Genomic DNA, 25,000 nt, shown 5'->3' on the forward strand with positions numbered 1-25,000 from the left:
ACCCTTTTGAACAATCTGATTTCATTGACAACCCGGTCTGGTGAAGATAGGGTCCTTTGTTTGTTTTGTTTTATTTATTTATTCATTATTTTTTGTAATAACTTTTTTTATTTTATTTTTTTTATTTATTTATTTTTATATGGAATAAAATAAGATAAATAAATGGAAAAAAAAATTGAAAAAAATTGAAAAAGTTAAAAAAAAGGAAAAATACTTTTTCTTGTATATAAAAGAAAGTAAAGCAATATAAAAACAATTACATAAAAAATAGTAATTAATGAAAATGTTAGTGGACCAGCAGCACACACAATCATGTGTGCGCTAAAGACTGTATCCCTTGCAAACTGTATTATTCTATATTGTAGGAACCAGAAGTTTTTAATAACAGAAAGAGACTGCCCCTTTTGTGTAAATGAGTGTGGATGAGTGTGAATGGGGGAGGGAGGGTTTTCTTGGGTTGATGCACTAATGGTAAGTGTATCTTGTGTCTTTTTTTATGTTGTTTAAAATAAAAAAAAAGAATGAATGGGGCCATGTATCGTGAGATTTTGAGCCAAAACCTCCTTCCATCAGTGAGCGCTTTGAAGATGAAACGTGGCTGGATCTTCCAGCATGACAATGATCCCAAACACACCGCCCGGGCAACGAAGGAGTGGCTCCGTAAGAAGCATTTGAAAGTCCTGGAGTGGCCTAGCCAGTCTCCAGACCTCAACCCCATAGAAAATCTGTGGAGGGAGTTGAAAGTCTGTGTTGCTCGGCGACAGCCCCAAAACATCACTGCTCTCGAGAAGATCTGCATGGAAGAATGGGCCAAAATACCAGCTACTGTGTGTGCAAACCTGGTAAAGACCTATAGTAATCGTTTGACCTCTGTTATTGCCAACAAAGGTTATATTACAAAGTATTGAGTTGAATTTTTGTTATTGACCAAATACTTATTTTCCACCATAATTTACAAATAAATTATTTAAAAATCCTACAATGTGAATTCCTGGATTTTTTTTTCACATTCTGTCTCTCACAGTTGAAGTGTACCTATGATGAAAACTACAGACCTCTGTCATCATTTTAAGTGGGAGAACTTGCACAATTAGTGGCTGACTAAATACTTTTTTGCCCCACTGATTGTAGCTGAGATAGGCTCCAGCGCCCCCCGCGACCCCGAAGGGAATAAGCGGTAGAAAATGGATGGGTGGATGTATGTATATATGTATATGTGTATATATATATGTGTATGTATGTATATGTGTGTGTATATATGTATGTGTATGTATGTATATGTGTGTAATATATATATATACACATATATACACATATATAGATATATATACACACACACATATGTGTATATATATACACACACATATATATATATATGTATATATATATAATGTATATATATATAATGTATATATATATATATGTATATATATATGTGTGTATATATATACACATATGTGTGTGTGTGTATATATATATATGTGTATATATATATATATGTGTATATATATGTATATATATATATATTGTGTGTATATATATATATATGTGTGTATGTATATATATATATGTGTATACATCTATATATATATATACACATATATATGTGTGTATGTATATATATATATATATATATATACATATGTATATATATGTGTGTGTATATATATATATGTATATACAGTATATATATATATGTATATACAGTATATATATGTATATATACACTGTATTTTCCGCACTATAAGGCGCACCGGATTATAAGGCGCACCTTCAATGAATGGCATATTTTAAAACTTTGTTCATATATAAGGCGCACCGCATTATAAGGCGCATAGAATAGACGCTACAGTAGAGGCTGGGGTTACGTTATGCATCCATTAGATCAGACCTGGGCATTGTACGGCCCGCGGGCCGCATCCGGCCCTTTGCGCATCCCTGTCCGGCCCGCGTAAGGCCAATCATAAATTACAAAATAAATTTCAAAAAGTATCTATATCGAGTGTGCAATACAACGGTGCTGCTTTTGTTTTGAAAAGCGTTATTTGTATTACTTCCGTGTGGACGTATGCGCGTGTGCGATTGTGAGTGAATTGAACGGCGCAATCACAAATAACAAAATAAAGTTTAAAAAACATCTGTCGTGCGCGCATTACAACTGTGCTGCTTTTATTTTGAAATGTGTTATTTATCCCGTATGTCCGGGGGGAACCTGTGAGTGAAGGTGCATAGAGACAAGTGATGAGACGCTAAAAAAAGAAAAGTTGATGACGAATGGCGTGTTTTCAACAAGACATGGACTGCCAAGTATTTCTTTACATAAATTAATGGTAAAGCCGTGTGCTGTGTGGTACACAGGTTGCTGTGTTTAAAGAATATCATTTTAATCGCCACTACACGAAGAAACACGAGGGAAAATACCGGAATGTGTCTGATGAAGCGCGCGCATGGGAGGCAGATGCGTTGATGGTAAAACTGCAAACCCAGCAAGGACTTTTTGCCATATTTCACACCCCCAGAGTTGCAGCTGTCAGGACAAGTTTCGTCATTTCTCACAAAAGCGCCAGAAAAAGTAAGGCGTTTTCTGACGGAGAGTTTATTAAGGAGTGCTTATTGGACTTTGTTGCGCTGTATGCCCGGAGACATGGACTGTTTTTCGCTAACTTTGGATGAGAGCTGTGATGTACGTGACACCGCCCAGCTGCTCTTCTTCTTACGTGGGATAACTGCAGACTTTCAAATCACGGAGTAGCTGGCAGCCATGCAGTCAATTAAAGAGACAACCACAGGTAATGACTTGTTCACATAGGTAAATGCTTATTTGGACATGTTAGGACTGAAATGGGACAAGCTGGCAGGTGTGACAATCCAATCCACTTTATTTATATAGCACATTTAAACAACAAAATGTTTCCAAAGTGCTGCACAACAATATTAAAAACAATATTCAAATATTATCCTTAGCTCCACCAATGACTGAATAAAAAGAAAAAACAATTACATATAAAACCAATATAAAAAACAATATAAAATAAATATGATTAAAAACTATTTTTAACAACAGATGGTTGTCCAAATCTGACGGGGAAAAATGTTGGATAATGCAGGATAAAGTGACCATCAAAAGCAATCTGCTTTTGTATAAAGTTAAGTTAGGTTAAATTAAATTATTATTATTATTATTAATTATTATTTATTATTATTATTATCATCATTATTATTTATCTTACGGTATATCAAAAATAATATTGAGCAAAATTTAATTGAAATATTGTCGTGTGGCCCTCCAGCAGTGCTCGGGTTGCTTATGCGGCCCCCGGTGAAAATTAATTGCCCACCCCTGCATTAGATGGAGCTGCGCTAAAGGGAATGTCAACAAAACAGTCAGGTCAGTCAAACTTTATTAATAGATTACAAACCAGCGTTCTGACAACCCTGTTCACTCCCAAAATCAATAAACAGCTGTTTTATTATTTTTCCCGAGGTAAAGTCAGTGACGTGGTGTTTTGTTTATCTTTTAACAACAGCAAAGTATAACATGTAGTGCAACATTTATATCATAGAGCCTCGCGGTCTTCAAAACCCTTCATACTCTTCTCGCAGGCCTTTGACCTGAGCTGAGTCTGCCCATTTGGCCACCATTTCTAGTCTCTGTTTTGTTTTTGTTATTGTTTTTTTGCTCTATGCTTTTTTAACCTGTAAAGCACTTTGGTTCAATTTAAAAGTTGTCGTAAACGTGCTATATAAATAAAGTTGACTTGACTTGACATAGTGGAGGGGAACTTTTCCCTGATTCAATAAACAAAAACAGTAAAAAACAGTGATACTGTTACTGTAAATCAAACGTTAGTGTAATCACAATATAGTAACACTCGAAATAGTGCAGAGCAATAACAATATATCAATAACTCAACGTTGCTCAAACGTTAATGTCACACAACACAACACACAAAATAAACATGTAAAGCTCACTTTATGAAGTTATTCCTCATCCACGAATCCCTCAAATTCTTCTTCAGTGTCCAAATTAAACAGTTGGGCGAATACAGCATCCAACATGCAGCATCCAACATCCAACTCCGTCTCGTCAAAGTCGTCATTAATCGAGTCAATGTCGCTGCTGCTCTATTCCCGTGTTCTACTGCGTGACTGATCGTCTTAAGTTTAAACTCTGCGTCGTAAGCGTGTCTCTTAATAGGAGCCATTTTGGGGTCTTCACATAAACAAACAAATGGAAATGAAACTGCTTGCTCGCGCAGTCATATATCCCAGCATGCACTGTGCGCTTCTTCTTCTTCTACAGGGGTGGCTGCTTACGGTAGAAAAATAACTTCTTCTACGGGGGAAAATGAAGACGGGGGAAAATTAAGTCGGTGGCTGCTTACCGTAGTTGCGATTGATTGATTGATTGAAACTTTTACCTGTTGGAGGCTCAATATTGGTCCATATATAACGCGCACCGGATTATAAGGCACACTGTCAGCTTTTGACAAAATTTTAGGTTTTTAGGTGCGCCTTATAGTGCGGAAAATACGGTATACATACATACCGTATTTTTCTAACTATAAGTCGCTCCGGAGTATACGTGGCACTGGCCGAAAATGCACAATAAAGAAGGAAAAAAGAGTATAAGTCACATTTTTGGGGGAAATTTATTTGATAAAATCTAGACATTTGAAAGGCAATTTAAAATAAATAAAGACTAGTGAACAACAGGCTGAATAAGTGTACGCCATATGACGCACAAATAACCAACTGAGAACGTGCCTGGTATGTTAACACAACACATTATGGCAAGAGTCATTCAAATAACTATAACATATAGAACATGCTATACGTTTACCAAACAATCTGTCGCTCCCGATCGCTAAATCCAATGAAATCTTCCTCCCCGGTACCGCCTCTGGTATGCACCGTTTCCTTTCTTTCTGCTGCTCTATCCCTGTTTTCTGCTGCATATTTCACTACGTCCGGCTTGTAATCTGCAGTATATGATTTCCTTTTCGGGGCCATTTTAGTTCAGCCCTTCTCAGTTTTTATAAGTTACCGCCAATGTTGAAATAATCAATTTTAATAGCTACGGATGTAGCAGCAGTTAGCATCCCATGACCCACAATGCACTTCTGCCATGACGCAAAATGCACTTCTGCCATGACCCGCCCCCGCCAAATTCTTATTGGTTGACGTGTGTGACGATTGCTGACGTGTGTGTGACGATTGCGGACATTTGCTTCGTCTCTTACGCGAATGAGATAAATATTATTATTTGATATTTTACGGTAATGTGTTAATAATTTCACACACAAGTCGCTCCGGAGTATATGTCGCACTATGAAAAAAACTGTGACTTATAATCCGAAAAATACGGTACATACTGTACATACATACATATAAGGTGGCGACTTGTCCAGGGTGTACCCCGCCTTCCGCCCGAATGCAGCTGAGAGGTCCAGCACCCCTCGCGACCCCAAAAGGGACAAGCAGTGGAAAATGGCTGAATGGATGGATGGATAAAATACATACATATGAAGTGCACATACATGTAAATTAATAATGTAGTTTGGAATACACTGAAAAAAAAACAATACAGTTATGCTAAATGAATGTTGGCTCTGATGCCCCTAAGTTAATGCTAATGTACAATGCACCAGCTCATAGACAGGCTAACAAAAATTAGCATGGCCAATCGCAGGGCACATATAGACATACAAATTCACACTCACATTCATACCTATGGACAACTTACAGTCACCGGTGAATCTAACGTGAATATTTTTGGAATGTGGGAGCAAGCCAAGAGTACCCGGAGAAAACCCATGCACGTATGGGGAGAACACACAAACTCCACTCAGAGACGTCCAAACGGAAGATTGAAGACACACACTGTGTAAAGTTAGACGTCAGTCATTAGTAATGGCAAAATAATTAGGGTAATTTACACAGGCTTATACAAGAAATGCAGTAACTTGAAATACATTTCTCTTGAACTTTCTCTCCTCACGTTTGCCAAGTGTCAACTCAGTTCAAGTGCGCGACCAGTTGTAGGTTTTTAATTTTTTTTTCTTCAAAATAAAGCACAGGAATGTTTTTATTAGGGCTGGATTCTCGATTCAAAATCTGAAATACTTTTAATAGCATTGGGTGCCAGTTTTATGATTAATTACATTCCTCCATAAAATAGAAAAACAGCTCTGATACATTTCTATTTGACTTAAAATAAATCTGGTTTTGTTGAATACAATTCTAGCCAAACATTTAAGAAAGTCAAATACAAATAAGGCAACAAGAGGAATATCCAACACTTTTCTTTTCTAAAGTAAAAAGTGGCGTCATCAAAACAAAAATGGCGATATCTATGATGGTTGAGAAAGGTCACAACTAATGCAAACGCCACAAGACAATATCATAAATCACTACACAAAGACTTTCAGCTACTGCACGACTGCAAAAGCCACAACAAATCGAAACGACACAACGCATTACTATAAAGCCGCAACACAACTTTAAGCCACAAAAGATGCGACCGACGCAACGGGAGCAACAGCGGAGCAAGTTACAGCGACGAACCGGCTTCCGGAACACAACACCATGAAGCGACAACGCAACAACCGGCAACCAAGGAGAAGTAATTTAATCAGAAACAAATCAATGGAAAGTAGGAAGTGAGGGGCCGTACATGTCCTTAATCGGAGAACAGATATTGTATGGCCGGGTCAAATAATTTTATTTAGCAGGTAATTCTACTGCCAAAATGTTGGCAACTGTACTTGAATTGAAAATTGCTTGAATGTTGAAAATGTGAGCAGAAAAGGTTTCCTCTTGTTAGTTCAACCTTAAGTGTTGGTTGCATTTTATTCAAATAAGATGTGAATGCATTGGCCATTAATTGTTTACTTGCGTGTGTCCATCATTCATTTATATAAATAACAGGAATATAGGAAACTTCACCTGCAGTGTCCAGTTTTCATTTCACAGTCACACTGCTTAATTTGTTTTGTTCAAAAGTTACTGACGCGATTTCAACTCGGATTGTATAGTTCTAAAAAAAAATAGCGTCCCTGAATCGTATCGACAACCACAAATTTGGAATCGAATCATTACACCCCTAGTTTTTACTTCATTTGTAGTTTTAGGAGTATCATAATTATGGAGGGCAGGAGAAAAAGGGAGATCCTGTCAAGTGTTTGTACTCTTAACAAACACTCCCTGAAAGTTCTTCTAAGGTCCTGAGAAGGAAGCCTCCATCTTCTCCAGTCAGTCAAAGTCATGTTCTTGGATGTGCTGCGTGTCAGCTCTGTTCCGCTGTGCAACCGCCGCTAGGTAACAAACTTAAGTGGGTGTCCCTGCCGCTGGAGGAGGCATCCCAGGAAGACGGCGCCAAGACGCCTGGCGGGGCCCCCGTGCACTCGGACAGCGAGCCTGGCAGTGACTTGCCCGACCTGACGTCGGCCGCTTGCGCGCTCCCTAGCAACAGGGCGCATGATGGCGGCAGGAGTAAGTGGCTCCTTGCTTTCTCCTGATTTAACCTGTTGTCCGTGCTCCGCCCCCTCGCCTGTGTGCCGCCGCCCCTATGTCCAACGCGACATGTCTTACTTACTAGCTCAACAGCTCCTCTGCTAGCGTAACGACGCCGCGGACACCCAGGAAATGCAATAAGGCTGTGTCGTCTGAAAAATGACTTGCATTAGAAGCACCTGCAAACGTGTCATCTACTCTGCAGATTGGAGGAGAGAGCCGCGGGACTTCGGGGACGACGCTTCCAGTGTGAGGAGCGATGGCTCCGTCCGCGGAGGGATCCGAGGGCGAGGCAAAGGCCGCGGCCGTGGGAGAGGTCGTGGTAGAGGTATGAAGTCCGTTTTGTCCCCCCTCATTCACGAGGCCATAGGTGTTCACACTTTTTTCCATGCTGGTCAAATATAATTTCTACTTCCTTCAATTTGAACTTGATTTTCACTTCTACTTCCTGTTTGCAAACTCGCAAATTCTCAGAATTTAATTTGAATTTGGTACACATTTTCAATTCATTTAGGGATTTTGTGATCGCCTGTTACAGATTAGTTCTTATGGTGACCCTCACACACACATTTTCGCCTCATTGGAATTGAAATATGTTTGAAATGTAATAAATAGAGAATACAACTTTGATTGTACATTGTTGTAGTACACTCTTATTTGCTGAGGGAAATCCGATAATACCTACTGATTTATGGAGAGGCGTCCATTTACACTGAGTATAAGGCTACAGGTGTCGCCTCTCCTCCTCCCTCAGGTCGCTTTGAGTACTCGCAGAGTTCGGATGTTCCAGTCTCAGACTTCGGCACCAACATGGTTTATTACTACGACGACGGCAGCAAAGTGCAGATGTACACGGTGGACGAGAAGCTCCTCAAAGAGTACATCAAACGACAAATGTGAGTAGACAGATGAACCCTGACCTTGGCGTAGGTCTTATTTATATATGATTAGACGTAATTGCCATAAAGCTACTCTTTTGTGTTTTTATTTACATTTCTTGACTTATAGAATAAACCGGCATATCTAAAGGAGAGTGAGCACTTTGAACTGTCCTGCAGAGGGCAGTATTCACTCTGCTCTTTTAGCATCAATGCACACTAGACTACTAGAATGTTCTAAAAAATATTTTTTTAAAGGAGGGTGAGAAGGGAAAAGAAGGGGTTGTCGTATGTGTAGGGGGCGGAGTCATGTATTCTCGTCTTCATTCGTCTTGTCAGCGTTATTCAGCCTGCTCACTCAGCCAGCGTTACTTTAACATGAACTACATTCTTTACTGCCTGCAGGCCTTTCTCTGCTGAAGAGTGTGCTATCATCAGTGCTTCAGTTGTTTGAAGCTTTGCAGGAAATGTTTCAAACATGACATTTTACCAAATACCTTTGCATATATGTACTGTGTATGAAATGTATATGTTCTAAATTGTCAACATATAACTTTATTTTGCTGCCCCTAAACTACTACTACTACGTTTGCTACTTATTTATATCAATCAATCACAAATTATTTGTACAGCCCTTAATCGTAAGTGCCTCAAAGGGCTTCACAAACAACATCTCCTGATCTAAACCCACATCCGGGCAAGGAAAAACTCCAAAGAAGGTACCGAGAAATGTGGTGAGAAACAATAGTGGAGGGAGTCTGCAACCTGCAGCTCTTTCATGCTTCTGATGTGGCTCCAGCTGGTTTATGGATTTGGCTTTTTTGCTCATGGACAATGGAAACTAAATATACACATATATACATACATTTAAAACAAATCTGTGATTAGTTATAGTATTAACATATATATTTTTTCTGACATATCATTTTGCTCTACTTTTCAATTGTTGCTGCTTCTTATACAATGTACTTTGTTGAGAATGTTTTCTCTCGAGAAATTTCTCCAATCCTTTTAGCCACTCTTTTTTTAAAAATTAAAGTTAAAGCAAATCTACCATTAATTTCTGGTGTTATTGCAGATTGTACTCATGTTTAGAGACTCTTTCTTTACTTTTGTCGCTTCATTTCCGCAACAAAAGGCGAGCTGCAGAGAGCCTGATTTTACATTTGCTTCGCCTTGCTGGCAGCCTTCCTCTCCTTAAAATCCACTAGTGTCAGCTGTCCATCCATCCATCCATCCATCCATCTTCTTCCGCTTATCCGAGGTTGGGTCACGGGGGCAGCAGCCTAAGCAGGGAAGCCCAGACTTCCCTCTCCCCATCCACTTCGTCCAGCTCTCCCCGGGGGATCCCGAGGCGTTCCCAGGCCAGCCGGGAGACACAGTCTTCCCAACGTGTCCTGGGCCTTCCCCGTAGCCTCCTACCGGTCGGACGTGCCCTAGACATCTCCCTAGGGAGGCATTCGGGTGGCATCCTGACCAGATGCCCGAACCACCTCATCTGGCTCCTCTCGATGTGGAGGAGCATCGGCTTTACTTTGAGCTCCCTCCGGATGGCAGAGCTTCTCACCCTATCTCTAAGGGAGAGCCCTGCCACCCGGCGGAGGAAACTCATTTCGGCCGCTTGTACCCGTGATCTTGTCCTTTCGATCATAACCCAAAGCTCATGACAATAGGTGAGGATGGGAACGTAGATCGACCGGTAAATTAAGAGCTTTGCCTTCCGGCTCAGCTCCTTCTTCACCACAACGGATCGATACAGCGTCCGCAATACTGAAGATGCCGCACCAATCCGCCTGTCGATCTCACGATCCACTCTTCCCTCACTGCTGAACAAGACTCCCAGGTACTTGAACTCCTCCACTTGGGGCAGGGTCTCCTCCCCAACCTGGAGATGGCACTCCACCCTTTTCCGGGCGAGAACCATGAACTCGGACTTGGAGGTGCTGATTCTCATCCCAGTCGCTTCACACTCGGCTGTGAACCGATCCAGTGAGAGCTGAAGATCCTGGCCAGATGAAGCCATCAGGACCACATCATCTGCAAAAAGCAGAGACCTAATCCTGCAGCCACCAAACCGGATCCCCTCAACGCACTGACTGCGCAATTTTGAATATCGCTGTCTGCGGGTATATCTGGGATACATCAAAGTACGTCCACATCGCAGACATGCTGCCTCCGATCCAAATAACGCTGTGCGTTTGGCTTAACTCATCACAACATTCGGTTTCAGGAACTCTGTTCCGGTGATCACAGAAGTATGTCTTTTTTTGGCGGCCAAAGTTTTGGTGCATCGCTAGTCAATAGTGCGCAAATAAACTATACATAGCCATTCATACTGCAACTACCTGCTAGTGTTAATATGTATGTTCGTGTCTTATGAACATTTTTACCATGGTTTGTGAACACATTGTGCGGGCGGAGATTGAGGAAATGTGTGTCGAGGAGTGAAACACGGAGATAGACGTGTGTGCACGAAGGAAATACTTTTTGGAATAGGGCCAGTTAACATAAAATTGGCAATAAATGCTAAAATTAACATCTGACTTGGTGTGTTTTTTTCTGGACGATACAATACCTCATATTATTTTATTTTGTTTTCATTGAGAAAAAAAACTCACAAAGTGTGGCGGCTAATATGTTGCTGTGGCGCACCGCCATAATCAAATACATCAAGGGGAAACCCTTTATTCATACTTGCCAACCCTCACAACTCCCGAATTTCAGTGCCTCTCCCAAAAACCTCCCGGGACAACCATTCTCCCGAATTTCTCCCAATTTCCAGCCGGACTTAAGGCACGCCCCCTCCAGGTCCATGCGGACCTGAGCGAGGACAGCCTGTCGTCACGTCCGCTTTTCCTTCATATAAATAGCGTGCCGGTTCAGTCACGTCATAACATCTACGGCTTCGGGAGAGTGCACAACTGCACACACAACACGAAAGAGACGAAGAAGAGACAGTCATGGCGACGACGAGTGACAGAGAATAGAACGAGGATGGACAATTCAACCCTAAACTCACTCCTTTCCTGCAAATTAAATTTCACAGATGCTGCCTGTAATAGAGTGATCGGAGTTGTTTGTTGCCATCTCCTGGTGAATGTTGGGTATAGTGTTCTGTGGTTACTTTTTGGTTGGCCAACGGTTTACGTTGTATTGGGCACCCTGACGGCAAGTGTGGGAGTCGGTTCTGAAGTATGAAGTTAAGAGACGTAACTTCATCGCCTCGCCTGGTTATTGACTCCAACCCAGAATATTACACTGCCCATACATATGCTCCTTCAAAGGCTGTGCTACTGGCTGCAAAGCATTGCACTTTCAAATACAACAATGAGTAGAGGAGTGTGTGTGTGTATATGTGTAAATAATACACACATATATAGTGTATATACAGTGGGGCAAAAAAGTATTTAGTCAGCCACCCATTGACGATCAATGGGTGGCTGACTAAATACTTTTTTGCCCCACTGTATATATATATATATATATATATATATATATATATATATATATATATATATATATATATATATAATAAATACTTGACTTTCAGTTAATTCTAGCTACATATAATCTCCCGAATTCGGAGGTGTCAAGGTTGGCAAGTATGCCTTCATTCTTGTGTAGTGTTTTTAAAACTGGTGCTGTGTTCCAACACATTTATTGGAAGTGTTGATTGGAAATCGGTGGAAAAGGCGTTTGAAAAGGTGGGCTGTATGCCCCGCAAATGAATGGTATTAACACAAGAATGGTCTAAAAATCAACCAATTGCAGCCTTTTACAATCCGCTCTGCAAAACAATTTTTTTTAAAGGTCTACGGCACGCTACGCAAAAGGGTTTGGATGTGGAAAACAGAGCTTACCTTGACACAGTGGCAACAATAAGCTGTAGATGGAATAGAGCAGGCTCCCTCAGATTTTATTCAAACACTGGAGTAAAAAAAATTGCATTTTTAAAAAGAGTTCTATAATTTCCGACCGTCTGTGAGGCCGTAAATGTGCACAGGAGTTCTGAGGCTCAAGGAAGGCAAGTAAAAGAGAGTAGAAGCCTGCATGTTTAGTTCTTCTCTAGTGTGCAACCCCTTGAGTAAGCTCACACGGGAAACCTCACTCGCCCCGGACACAGAAAGAATAGACAGATTGATAGCTCTTTCTTTTTGAAAGGATGAGGTTCAAAAGGGCGTGATGGAGGCAGAAGCCTGGTTTTTTAATAATAATGATCTTGCTGGATGAAAAAGTAAGCCATCAATTCTCATCAAAGAAGGATCCCCTAAAAAACAGAAAACTGATATTGAACTTTCAAAATCTGCTACGGGGCTGATTGCCCCGTAGCAGAGACCCACCTTACCTCTTATCCAGATTGCCCAGCTGTTTGACATTAGCGCTTTTCCATTCACCATAGAGGAGCTGCGTGAGGCAGTAGAGTCTCTGAGATCCAACAAGTCTCCGGACATCGATAACATCCCCAGTCTCATCTGGATAGAGCCCCTTTTTCACCACATACTGCTCAAGTTCTGTAATCGCACCTTTTCTGTTTGATCGCCACTGTCTGCCTGGACGAAGTGTGGTATTGTGCCAATTCCCAAAAACGGCGAACTGACTTGGCCCCCAATTATCGAGGCATAGCTCTAATATCGAACAATCTTCTGCTGAATTGACTTGTGCCCGCAGTTGACCCACCTCTGCGCAACAACCAGAATGGCTTTAGAAGGGGCCGATCTGTCATTTCACAAATTTTGGCTCTACTTCGCATAATGGAAAAAATAAAAAGGCTTGACAAGGACTTCACAATCTGCTTTAAGGACTTTCTGAAAGCCTTCAACTGTTATCAATCGGGAAGCCATGTTCAACATTGTCCCCCTGTACGGCATTCCACAACCTATTGCCGCCATTAAAGCACTCTATACCAACACTCAGGCTAAAGCTGAACTGCGTTCTTCCAAATCGAGGCGGGAGTTTTACAAGGGGACACGCTAGCTCCATTTTTGTTTATCATTGTATCGGACTATGTCCTGTGCCTACAGCTCCAGCCGAGACGTAGCAGAAGGCAACCTGCCACACACCTTACTGACCTTGATTTTGCCGATGTCATTGCTCTGGTCCCCGATCTTGTCACAAATGCTTAATCCCTTCTCCACTCACTAGAAAACGCTGCGTGCCACATAGGAGGACTCCACTGCAATGAAAGCAAGACTGAAGTAATCTCGTCAGTTCCAAGATTCTGCTTTTTGTCAACTTCTGGTGACAGAATAAACCAAGTAACCAACTTCAAGTATCTTGGGTCTTATATAATATGGATATGCAAAGGATGCAAAGATATGAAGTTCCACAACAACTTGGAATGGACAGCCTGCAATAAGCTGCATAGGCCATGGCACTCGACCATTGGTAATGAGACAAGAATGTACATCTTTAGAACACTGATCGAGCCTATTCTCCTCTGCGGCGCAGAAACGTGGACTCTCACCACACAACAACAGAAGCTGTTGCTGAGACGTGTCCAAAACATCCACTGGTCCGAGCATGCTACCTTAGAGCGTATATACGGAGATATTCCGCCACTACCCCAGAAGGTCGCTAAGCAGAGGCTCTCGTTAGCTGGGCACTGCTATCGGGCCACTGGGGTAATCCAGACCCTGTGTCCGCTACAGCAGCCTCACCTTCCCAGATGTACTATCAATGGATGCAGGGCTCGAGAAGGAGGACTTCCCTGTTCCCTTGGTGGACCGAAGTGTGGCGGCGTGTAATTGAGTGCGCCCTGGCGCCCAGGGTCGCCCGATAATGATGAAACGAACAATGAATACTTACCAAAAAAAGTCTTCAGACAAGTCTTCAATACAGTTAAAAGTGATGGTTAATGTTCATTTATACATTCCATTCATCATTTTGTATGGTCACAAGCTTTGAGTAATGACCAAAAAGACAAGGTCGCTAATACACGCGGCAGAAATTAGTTTCCTCCGCAGGATATCTGGGATAGAGTGAGGAACTCGGTCATCCGGGAGAGGCTCAGAGTAGAGCCGCTGCTCCTTCAGCTGAGGTGGCTCAGGCTTCTACTTGCGGATGCCTCCTGGACGCCTCCCTGGTGATTTTGGGCATGTCCAGCTGGGAGGAGGCCTCGGGGCAGACCTAGGAAACGCTGGAAGGACTATGTCTCACAGCTGGCCTGGGGAACGCCTAGGTGTCCCCCCTGTGGAACTGGAGGAGGTGGACAGGGAAGTCTGGGCATCTCTGCTTAGACTGCTGCCGCCGCAACCCAGACTCTGATAAGCGGTGGAAAATGGATGGATGGATTTTGCATTTCACATTGTTTTCTGCATGTAAAACTATGATTTTATCTATTAAAAGTGTTTTGTCTTCATATATGTGCGTTTTTGGAATACATTTGTTAGGTTTACTTTATTTTGTTTTCATACGATTTGGGTTTTGTCTCACTTTGTGGAATGGATTACTAACAAAAACCGAGGTACCACTGTACTTTGGTACACAAACCTAATAGTGAATGAAAATTAAGCATTCTGATCTATAAACGGGGAGATTTGTACCTAATAAAGTGGCCACTGGTTGCATGTCCATGAAGTTCAAAGTTTTAATGCAGTTTTCCCATGTCCTTGTCCAGCGAGTACTACTTCAGCCTCCACAATCTGGAGAGAGATTTCTACCTGAGGAGAAAGATGGATGCGAAGGGCTTCCTCCCCATCTCCCTCATCGCCAGCTTTCACAGAGTCCAGGCGCTCACCACGGACATCAGCATCATCATGGAGGTAATGGCGTACATTCCTCCATGGCTACGAGCAGACACATTCCAATCACAGTAGAAGGGTCAAACTACATTGAACTTATCTGCAGGCTTTGAAAAACAGCACAGAGGTGGAGCTAGTGGACGAAAGAGTTCGCTGCAAAGTGGAGCCGGAGCGCTGGCCCATCGCCGTCCCACCAGTAGTGGGTTCCCCGCGGACCGATTTCTCTCAGCTCATTCACTGCCCCGAATTTGTTCCTCGCCGGACCCTTACTTCTGTAAATGCCGGTAAGTGCTCAACAAAGTACTCTGGTACATGCAAACATTTACATGGGATAAGTCCTTTTTATTAAGTCAGGTTGCATATGACGTCATATCTGTTTTTCTTTTGGCGGCTTAATTGACACGATGGTCAAGCAGTTTGAGTGTAGCATTAAAACAAGTGAGTGTAGAGTTTGAGTAGAAAACGCTGTATTGCTGTACTGTTCTTGGGTGTTCCAATTGTTAAAATGGAGAGATAAGAAAGAGCTTTCTTAGTCTCGAAAGAAGTGGTTCATAAAGGTAATAAAGTCAGGGGGAAAAACAAAAGTGCGTTGAAGGAAATGGCTCTTAAAAATATCACTGTCATCCTCTTGTGGGATACAGTCGGACCATGCTCGTGTCTGCAGCGATCACTTTGTAAAATGTTTGTTTGAACATTTGATTTGTTTGAGAAACTGTTTTTCTACTATACTAGCAGTGTTTGAGAGCAGAACTAAACATAAAGGACAAGAGATCGCATTAGTTTGTGTTCTTTTGTGTTTTTTATGTCTAAATAGAACTAAGAAGACCTGCTTCTGCAAATAAACTTAACGTCATGTTAAGTCCTAGTAATAAATATTGTGATTGTTGGTCAAATGCACCTTAATTTTGTTGTCGATTTTCATAACAGAAAGTCAAGTCTTAGTTGTTGTTGTGCAGGAAAGCCAAATGCTTTATTCGACACAGATGATCACATTCTAGAGTCTTTGGTGATATGTTAGCATCAAGAAAATATCCTAAATAGTATTAATAAAGTAGATGAATAAATCTCTGGTATGATTAATAACATATACTGAATCCTGATATCGCTAGCAAACATTGCTGAACAACAGGGACATCTATAGCTACAAAAATGAGACAAAATATGAACTTCACACCGTAAAAACAACTGCAGACATGAATTGTAGATGAGACTAATATTTGTAGCAGGAAATCAACTGCAAACAAACTTATCCTTTTTCTTATTAGTGTCAAAATCACAGCAGCACAGCACTCGTTATGTCAATCAAATACATTACTTTAACACCTCAGATGTAAAGACATGATGTGCCTCCCATCTTTTGGTCTTTAAATCCTTGTGTCAAAGGAAGTGGGTTGAGGCGAGCAGTAACATCTTGGTGATAAATGGTTTGAATCCTTCAAAATATTTTTCTTAAAAGTGCATAAATCTACTCCATCCCATTTTAAATATTTGTTCATGATCCCTTATATGTTTGCCTCTAAACCTTTCAAAAATACGCCCAAATCTGCACTGATGCACGTAAAAAAAAAAAGTAGCCTAATGGGGCTCTAGACCATCGCCTGAAACCTGGAAGTGCCTTTAGGTCACGTGATTGCAACCTAGCAATTGAAATATTTTCATGTTTGTCTAAAGGAATCAGTCACAACAACAATGAGTGTGCATACATTCAGCAAGGTTAAAAATAGAAGTGTTTTCCTTTTGCACTGCAGCCTCATCGCCTGTGAAGGAGACCCCGACCGAGCCTGCAGGACCTCAGGACCCAGCGCAGCACGACCCCTCCAGCCAAGAGTCCGGCCCACTCAAAGATGAACCAAAAGACGCCCCGGATGCCTGGATCCAGGTGGAGAAACGTCACCGACATGCCTCGGGCAAAGCCAGGGTACTTTTTGTCGTCCCTCCTCCTCGTTATGTCCCATTACTTGTCATTCATGTCCAACTGTCATGTCCTTTTATGTGCTCCGTGGAAGACATTGTGTTGTCTCCTGACCTCCTCGGCTTTCATTTCTACATTTCTTTTCTTTCATTCTATTGTGCTGTAACCTCAAATCGATGTCCTTTTATTTTGTACGAAAAAGACATGGGAGTATTTACATCATGTTTCAGCATTGTTTTTTTTTTTTGCAAAAGTAAAAGACCTTAAAAAGTTATAGCCAAAGTAAATGTAAAGCTATCCTTGAACCATTTGCAGTAGAGGCATGGCTTTGGGCTCTTACGACACCGCATAAGCAATCAGAACGTGTCTAAGACTTACTACGTTCACACTGCAGGGTAGGATGTCAAGTTTAGATTTTTTTGTCAAATCAGATCTTTTTAAATACATTACAAAAAAATGCGATGTCTAATATGAACGCAAATTGACCCATGCAAACATGACATCAGACATGCTGCGCTCCTATTTTAGTAGGTCTCAGTCCTAGTGCATTTGTGGCAATTTCAAGTATTTTGTGAAGGGAAGTGCATTATATTTTTATAAAGCTTTGCAGAGTGAAACCCATTATCTACATCTTTAAGTTACATTTAAACCAGTGTGGGTGTCACTGGGAAGCAGGTGGGTAAAGTGTCATGTCCAAGGACACAATGGCAGTGACTAGGATGGCGGAAGCGGGGCTCGAACCTGAAACCGTCAGGGTGCTGGCACGGCCGCTCTTCCAACCGAACCCCGTCGCCCCGTTGTGCAATCAAAGTCATACTTGCCAACCCTCCCGTTTTTAGCGGTAGAATCCCGATATTCAGCGCCTCTCCCGACAACCTCCCGACAGAGATTTTCTCCCGACAAACTCCCGGTATTCAGCCGGAGCTAGAGGCCACGCCCCAAAAAAAAAAAGTCTGCCGCAGCTGCGATTGGACCTGACCAGCCTCCGGGTACAAGTACTGGAGTACCAATTGCTTGCCAGGGAAGATCTTCCCCAGGAAGCAAGGATTGACCGGTTTTGGGCCATGCTAGGGAGAGATGGAAGATTCCACACTCTCGTGCATTTGATGAAAGCACTTTTGTGCGTGCCACACAGCAATGCATCATCAGAGAGGGTGTTCAGCATGGTTAGAAAAATAGTGACAGAGAATAGAAAGAGGATGGACAATTCAACCCTTAACAAAGCATTGTACTTTCAAGTACAACAATGAGTAGATGAGTGTTGTGTGTGTGTGTGTGTTTTTGTGTAAATAAATGAACACTAAAATTCAAGTATTTTTTATTTATATATATCAAAAAATAAATATATATATATATATATATATAGCTAGAATTCACTGAAAGTCAAGTATTTATATATATATATATATATATATATATATATATATATATATATATATATATATATATATATATATATATATATATATATATATATATATGAAATACTTGAGTTGGTGAATTCTAGCTGTAAATATACTCTCCTCTTAACCACGCCCCCACCCCCCCCCAAGTATGATCAAAGTCAACATTTTCTGAACCGAATTATGGCGCATAGAAGATTAAGTAGGAAGAGGGTGACCGTTTTGGCTCTCGCAGTTTGTCGGACAATCTGCGTCCACGTTTGCTCCCAAGAGGGTGTGGGCGAGCAGTCGAGTTCCTAAAACATACTTTTTTTTGCCAGTTATCTGCTCATTTGTCTCATTTATTTTGCAACCGTCTATTTTGGCAAAGAATTACGACGCTTGTATCTTTTTGATGACTTACTGGTCGGATGAATGTGACCCGAGCATTCAGACTGCAGTCACATCTGGTACATATCCAATTTATATCCACATACGAAAGAGGCCTGAAATTCGGTATTGTACTGTTCACATTGGCATAAAAAAATCTGCTATTGGTCACACCGCATGCCAATTACGAAAAATCGTAATTGGCATGCAGTGTGAACGAGGCCTATGTGTTACTGACATAGAGGAGTGGGAGCTTTTTTCTTGGTGAAGTCACATGTACATAAGTATTCACAGACTTTGCTGAATACTTAGTTGATGCACCTTTGGCAGAAATGACAGCCTCAAGTCTTTTTGAATACAATGCCACAAGCTTGGCACGCCTATCTCTGGGCAGTTTCGCCCATTTTTCTTTACAGCACCTCTAAAGCGCCATCAGGTTGGATGGGAAACCTTGGTCCACCGACATTTTCAGATCTTTCCAGAGATGTTTAATGGGATTCAAGACTGGGCTCTACCTGGGCCACTCAAGGACATTTACAGAGTTGTCTTGAAGCCATTCCTTTCAATCTTTGTCTCATCAAACCAGAGAATTTTGATTCTCATGGTTTGAGATTCTTTCAGGTGCATTTTGGCAAACGTTTTACTAAGAAATGGCTTCCGTCTGGCCACTCTACCATACAGGCCTGATTGGTGGTTTGCTGCAGAGATGGTTGTCCTTCTGGAAGGTTATCCTCTCTTCACAGAGGAATGCTGTAACTCTGACCGAGTGACCATCGGGTTCTTGGTCACCTACCTGACTAGGGCCCTTCTTCACTGACGGCACAGTTTAGATGGCCTGCCAGCCCCCTGATTGGTGGTTTGCTGCAGAGATGGTTGTCCTTCTGGAAGGTTATCCTCTCTTCACAGAGGAATGCTGTAACTCTGACCGAGTGACCATCGGGTTCTTGGTCACCTACCTGACTAGGGCCCTTCTTCACTGACGGCACAGTTTAGACGGCCTGCCAGCCCTAGGAAGAGTCCTGGTGGATCCAAACTTCCTCTCCATTTACGGATGATGGAGGCCACTGTGCTCATTGGGACCCTCAAGACAGCAGATATTTCTCTGTACCCTTACCCAAATGTGTGCCACGATACAATTCTGTCTCTGAGGTCTACGGACAATTCCTTCGACTTCATTCTTGGTTTGTGCTCTGCCATGCACTGTCAAGTGTGGAACCTTATATACAGACAGGTGTGTGCCTTTCCAAATCATGGCCAACCAACTGAATCTACTCTGACTTCAATTAAGCTGTAGGAACATCTCAAGGATGATCAGTTAACACAATTTTTTTTAAATTGTAATTTTAATTATGGGGTATTGTGTGTAGAATTTTGAGTACAAAAATGTGCTGCCATGTCCCAGCAATCATGTTTAAGAAAATCCACAAACAAATTGACTACGTAATTTGTTGTAGAGTTTGAGGTCTGTTAGTCAGCACACAAACACACACACACACACTCACATACATGCACACACACACACACACACACACACACACACACACACAAACACACACACACTGACAAAGACAGTGCAAATAGCATCACACAGGCCAGGTAGTACAAAAGTAGCGCCAAATTTTCATTGACACAGAGTTTAGTGACTATGGCTTTTAAGTAAAAATGTTTTTTGTTTTTTAATACAAATGTTCAATTTTGTCCTGCTAAAAATCACATTTGTTAAACTTTGCGCATGACTTTTTTTCAGTTCATACCAGGCTGTGTTGTTGATTTAATCCGATTCCTACATCATGTATGTGCACTTTGTGTATATTAATTTGCTTTTCTTTGTTAGTTGTAGAGTAACTTAATGGTGGAGACAATAGACAACCAAGTTGGAAGTTTTTTCATCTGTAATTTAAAACAAACTAAATTATGCTAAACTAAATTTCCAACAGAATTATATATGTAAATAAACAAAGGTGAACAAAGTGCAGCCTGTTACATTGTGGAGTCAAATATGCAGATTGAAAACAAATCAAAACAATATAATGTAACAAAAGATATGTTAATATTAAAAACAAAGATTTGTCTTTAAAATATGTAAACAATTTCAAAAATAAAATACATGCATCATAGCTAATGTTCCCCCTAATTTTTTAATGTGAGTAAGCAAGCGCATCAACTCCCTGAGCATTCAGTGGAGCACATGTGAGCAACATCAGATGTGCACATTGTGGTCACACTTGTTCCAAACCTGACATAAGTTGAATGTCTCATTATTTTAATCAAATTATATCAGTCATCTCCATATTATTTTCTAATATAAGTGAATGAATGAGAATAACAAAAAAATAGTTTTTTAATGAGCTATGTACTAGTATTGTATGTCTGGGCGGTAATCTTGCTTTGGAAATAATTTGTAAGAGATCACGTTTAGTTTCCCTTAGAACATTCACATGTTGCACAATGAGATGCAAGCATGTGATAATGTGTACATTCTTCTAACTTTCAATATGTAGAATATATCATTACAGTTTTCATTAGCGTTTCTGTATGCTTGTACCATCATTTTAAGATTCATTTTAACACTATAAATCACAGTAGGATAAGCTCACATCTGATTGGTCAGTGTGGGTGTACAGTACTTGCTTGTTTCACCGTAATAAGAGTTATAACCATTTAACTCTCAACTCTGCTGCGCTGTTAGCTATGAGCTAACTAGCAAAACGGAGAAACGCACGCATAACACGCCATTAATGAAATTTGTTGGCTGCGTTTGAGCCGCATCATTGTGTAACGACCTGGCATTTACAGTTTGTGTGGTGTTGCGTTGTCCGACTTTTTGTGGGGATGTACACTCATCAGTGGCTGAGTGTAATGGTTGCGTCTGTGGGCGCAAATGAGAGAGGGAGAGAGAGCGGCTGCTGTTCATATGACAGAGTTGGTTTTGGCGGGGTTTGTACGGCAAAAAATTACCAGTTTTACTAGATAGTTTTTACTAAAAAGATGTTGGTGTGGTTACAGCCAACAAAAAACAATTTTGCTCAATAAAAGTTATCAATGGACCTCATGTCTTTAAAGCAGGGGTCCCCAAACTTTTTGACTCGGGGGCCGCATTGGGTTAAAAAAATTTGGCCGGGGGCCTGGCTGGCTGGCTGTATGTATGTATGTATATATATATATATATATATATATATATATATATATATATATGTATATGTATATGTATGTATATATATATGTACCGTATTTTACGCACCATAAGCCGCGCCCCGTGTTATTAGCCGCACTTTCAATGAATGGCATATTTCAAAACTTTGTTTACTTATTAGCCGCCCCGTGTTATTAGCCGCACCTACGCTGCGCTAAAGGGAATGTCAAAAAAACAGTCAGATAGGTCAGTCAAACTTTAATAATATATTACAAACCAGCGTTCTAACAACTCTGTTCACTCCCAAAATGTAATGTGCAAATGTGCAATCACAAAAATAGTAACACTCAAAATAGTGCAGAGCAATAGCAACATCAATAACGTTGGTTGCTCGAACGTTAATGTCACACAACACACAAAATAAACATTTAAAGCTCACGTTCTGAAGTTACTACTCATCCACAAATCCCTCGAATTCTTCTTCTTCTTCTTCGGTGTGCTTCACTTGTTTTTTGACACCATCTGTGATGTGGACGCGCATGCAGTCGTAGATCAACAGGGACGGAGCTGCGTGAAAAAAGTCACCAGGTCTCTTCGCTCATCTTTTCTTCATCCATCCATCCCTTCGAGTTAGCTTTTATGATGACGCCGGCTGGAAAGTTCTCTTTTGGCAAGGTCTTCCTTTTGAATATCACCATGGGTGGAAGTTTCTGGCCGTTAGCATGGCAAGCTAACGGATATTCACCGTACGTGCTCCCGTTGTATCCACAGTGCGGTTCACAGGAATATCAAAAGTCAGTGGAACCTTGTACGCGTGTCTCTTAGTAGGAGCCATTTTGTGGTCTTTACAGAAACACACAAATGAAATTAAACGTAATATCCACGCGCTTCTTCTTCTACGGGGGCGGGTGCTCACCTTGGCGGTTGCTTACAGTAGAAGAAGAAGCGCTTCCTCTTCTATGGGGGCGGTTGCTTACCGTAGAAGAAGAAGCGCTTCCTCTTCTACGGGGAAAAAAGATGGCGGCTGTTTACCGTAGTTGCGAGACCTAAACTTTATGAAAATAAATATTAATATTAATCCATTTATAAAGCGCACCGGGTTATAAGCCGCACTGTCAGCTTTTGAGAAAATTTGTGTTTTTTAGGTGCGGCTTATGGTGCGGAAAATACGGTGTATATATATATGTATATGTATATATATGTATGTATATATATGTATGTGTATATATGTATATGTATATATATGTATGTGTATATATGTATATGTATATATATATATATATGTATATATATGTATGTGTATATATGTATATGTACATATATATATATATATATGTATATGTATATATATGTATATGTATATACTGTATGTCAGGGGTCACCAACCTTTTCGAAACCAAGAGCTACTTCTTGGGTACTGATTAATGCGAAGGGCTACCAGTTTGATACACACTTAAATAAATTGCCAGAAATAGCCAATTTGCTCAATTTACCTTTAACTCTATGTTATTATTAATAATTAATGATATTTAACTTTGTGGAAACACTGATCATCTTAATGATTTCTCACAATAAATATATATAGAAACGGATAAATATCAATATGCAACACTTTATTTTTATATTTTCTCTAAGTGCACATTTTTCAAATTGAACATTTTCAAATGATCACTTTTAAGACAGTCTTGTGAAATCACAATATCCCATTTTAACTAGCTAGCCACTAACATTTTTTAACAAATCATGAATTACTTTGCACCATGTTTGTACAAATAATAACTCATGTAAAATACAAAAGTCAACTCTCAATTTTTTAAATAAATCATGTCACACTTTGAACTGGACACCAAATCTGTTATCTGTTTCTTTGCCAGTTAGTGAAGACCAAGTCTTTAAAATATTTTCTTGGATTTTTAAATTTTTTTTTAGTTTTGTCTCTCTTAGAATTAAAAATGTCGAGCAAAGCGAGACCAGCTTGCTAGTAAATAAATAACATTTAAAAAATAGAGGCAGCTCACTGGTAAGTGCTTGTCAAGTGTTTTGCTTTTTTCACTGTGCTTATCCCACACTTGAAGGGATGTACCAATGCTGAATGTGGCTTCTGGATTTCACTCAAAAGACCAGACTGTAGTTACTTTTTTCCTTTAGTTTGCAACAGTTTTTCCAACGAAGAAACAGCTTCTTTTTTCTTCTTTAGTCTTTTTAGCAGTCTTTAGCAGTGTTAGTAGACTTTAGTAGACTTTAGTTTCTTTAGCTGTCTTTAGTAGCCTTTAGCTTCTTTAGTAGGTGAAAAACCTTTAAGGACAAAACACCACAAGATTAACATGCTGTAAAAAAATCAATCATTTATCAATCCCATAATTTACAATTATTAATTAGGCTATTAAACACTTAACAATTAAACAAGTGCAAGAAAATGGATTAATATTTTCCCTTTAAGTTAATTCAGATTTTAAATAAATTGTCTCGGGACGGCGTGGCGAAGTTGGTAGAGTGGCTGTGCCAGCAATCGGAGTGTTGCTGGTTACTGGGGTTCAATTCCCACCTTCTACCTTCCTAGTCACGTCCGTTGTGTCCTTGGGCAAGACACTTCACCCTTTGCCTGATGGCTGCTGGTTAGCGCCTTGCATGGCAGCTCCCGCCATCAGTGTGTGAATGTGTGTGTGAATGGGTAAATGTGGAAATACTGTCAAAGCGCTTTGAGTACCTTGAAGGTAGAAAAGCGCTATACAAGTATAACCCATTTATCATTTATATTTATTAGTCTCAACATAAATGCACCAAGATACATATAAAATACATTTAACACCAGAAACACAATAGATAAATTCAGCAGAAAACCCAATATGCAAATACATAAATACCTAACCAATTAACCACCTATTTTAGATACATATTTAAAATCCATATCCAATATAAATATATTATTAATTTAGCAGTGAAACACTCAATCTTAAACGCTGTCTACTGGTAGAAAAATACCCCTTTTCTATGCCCTCACTAGCAGCCAATGATCCAACATAATTAAATCCAACACTTTAAGTTGAGCG

The 25,000-nt window shown here is 40.5% G+C and overlaps 1 protein-coding gene across 6 annotated transcripts in view; it reads left to right on the top strand.

Annotated features, from left to right (window-relative positions):
* The window catches only part of larp1b (La ribonucleoprotein 1B), a 113,809-nt gene that overhangs the window by 45,914 nt on the left and 42,895 nt on the right, over nucleotides 1-25,000 (top strand). For all 6 annotated transcript variants that reach the window (XM_062042366.1, XM_062042368.1, XM_062042367.1 and 3 more), the window contains exons 5-9: nucleotides 7,721-7,843; nucleotides 8,270-8,411; nucleotides 15,010-15,154; nucleotides 15,240-15,417; nucleotides 16,882-17,051. In XM_062042366.1, coding sequence (XP_061898350.1) covers nucleotides 7,721-7,843; nucleotides 8,270-8,411; nucleotides 15,010-15,154; nucleotides 15,240-15,417; nucleotides 16,882-17,051 — 758 coding nt within the window. The remainder of the gene's footprint in view (nucleotides 1-7,720; nucleotides 7,844-8,269; nucleotides 8,412-15,009; nucleotides 15,155-15,239; nucleotides 15,418-16,881; nucleotides 17,052-25,000) is intronic.

The sequence above is a fragment of the Entelurus aequoreus genome, linkage group LG03 (assembly GCF_033978785.1).
Source record: "Entelurus aequoreus isolate RoL-2023_Sb linkage group LG03, RoL_Eaeq_v1.1, whole genome shotgun sequence".
NCBI classification, from domain to species: domain Eukaryota; kingdom Metazoa; phylum Chordata; class Actinopteri; order Syngnathiformes; family Syngnathidae; genus Entelurus; species Entelurus aequoreus.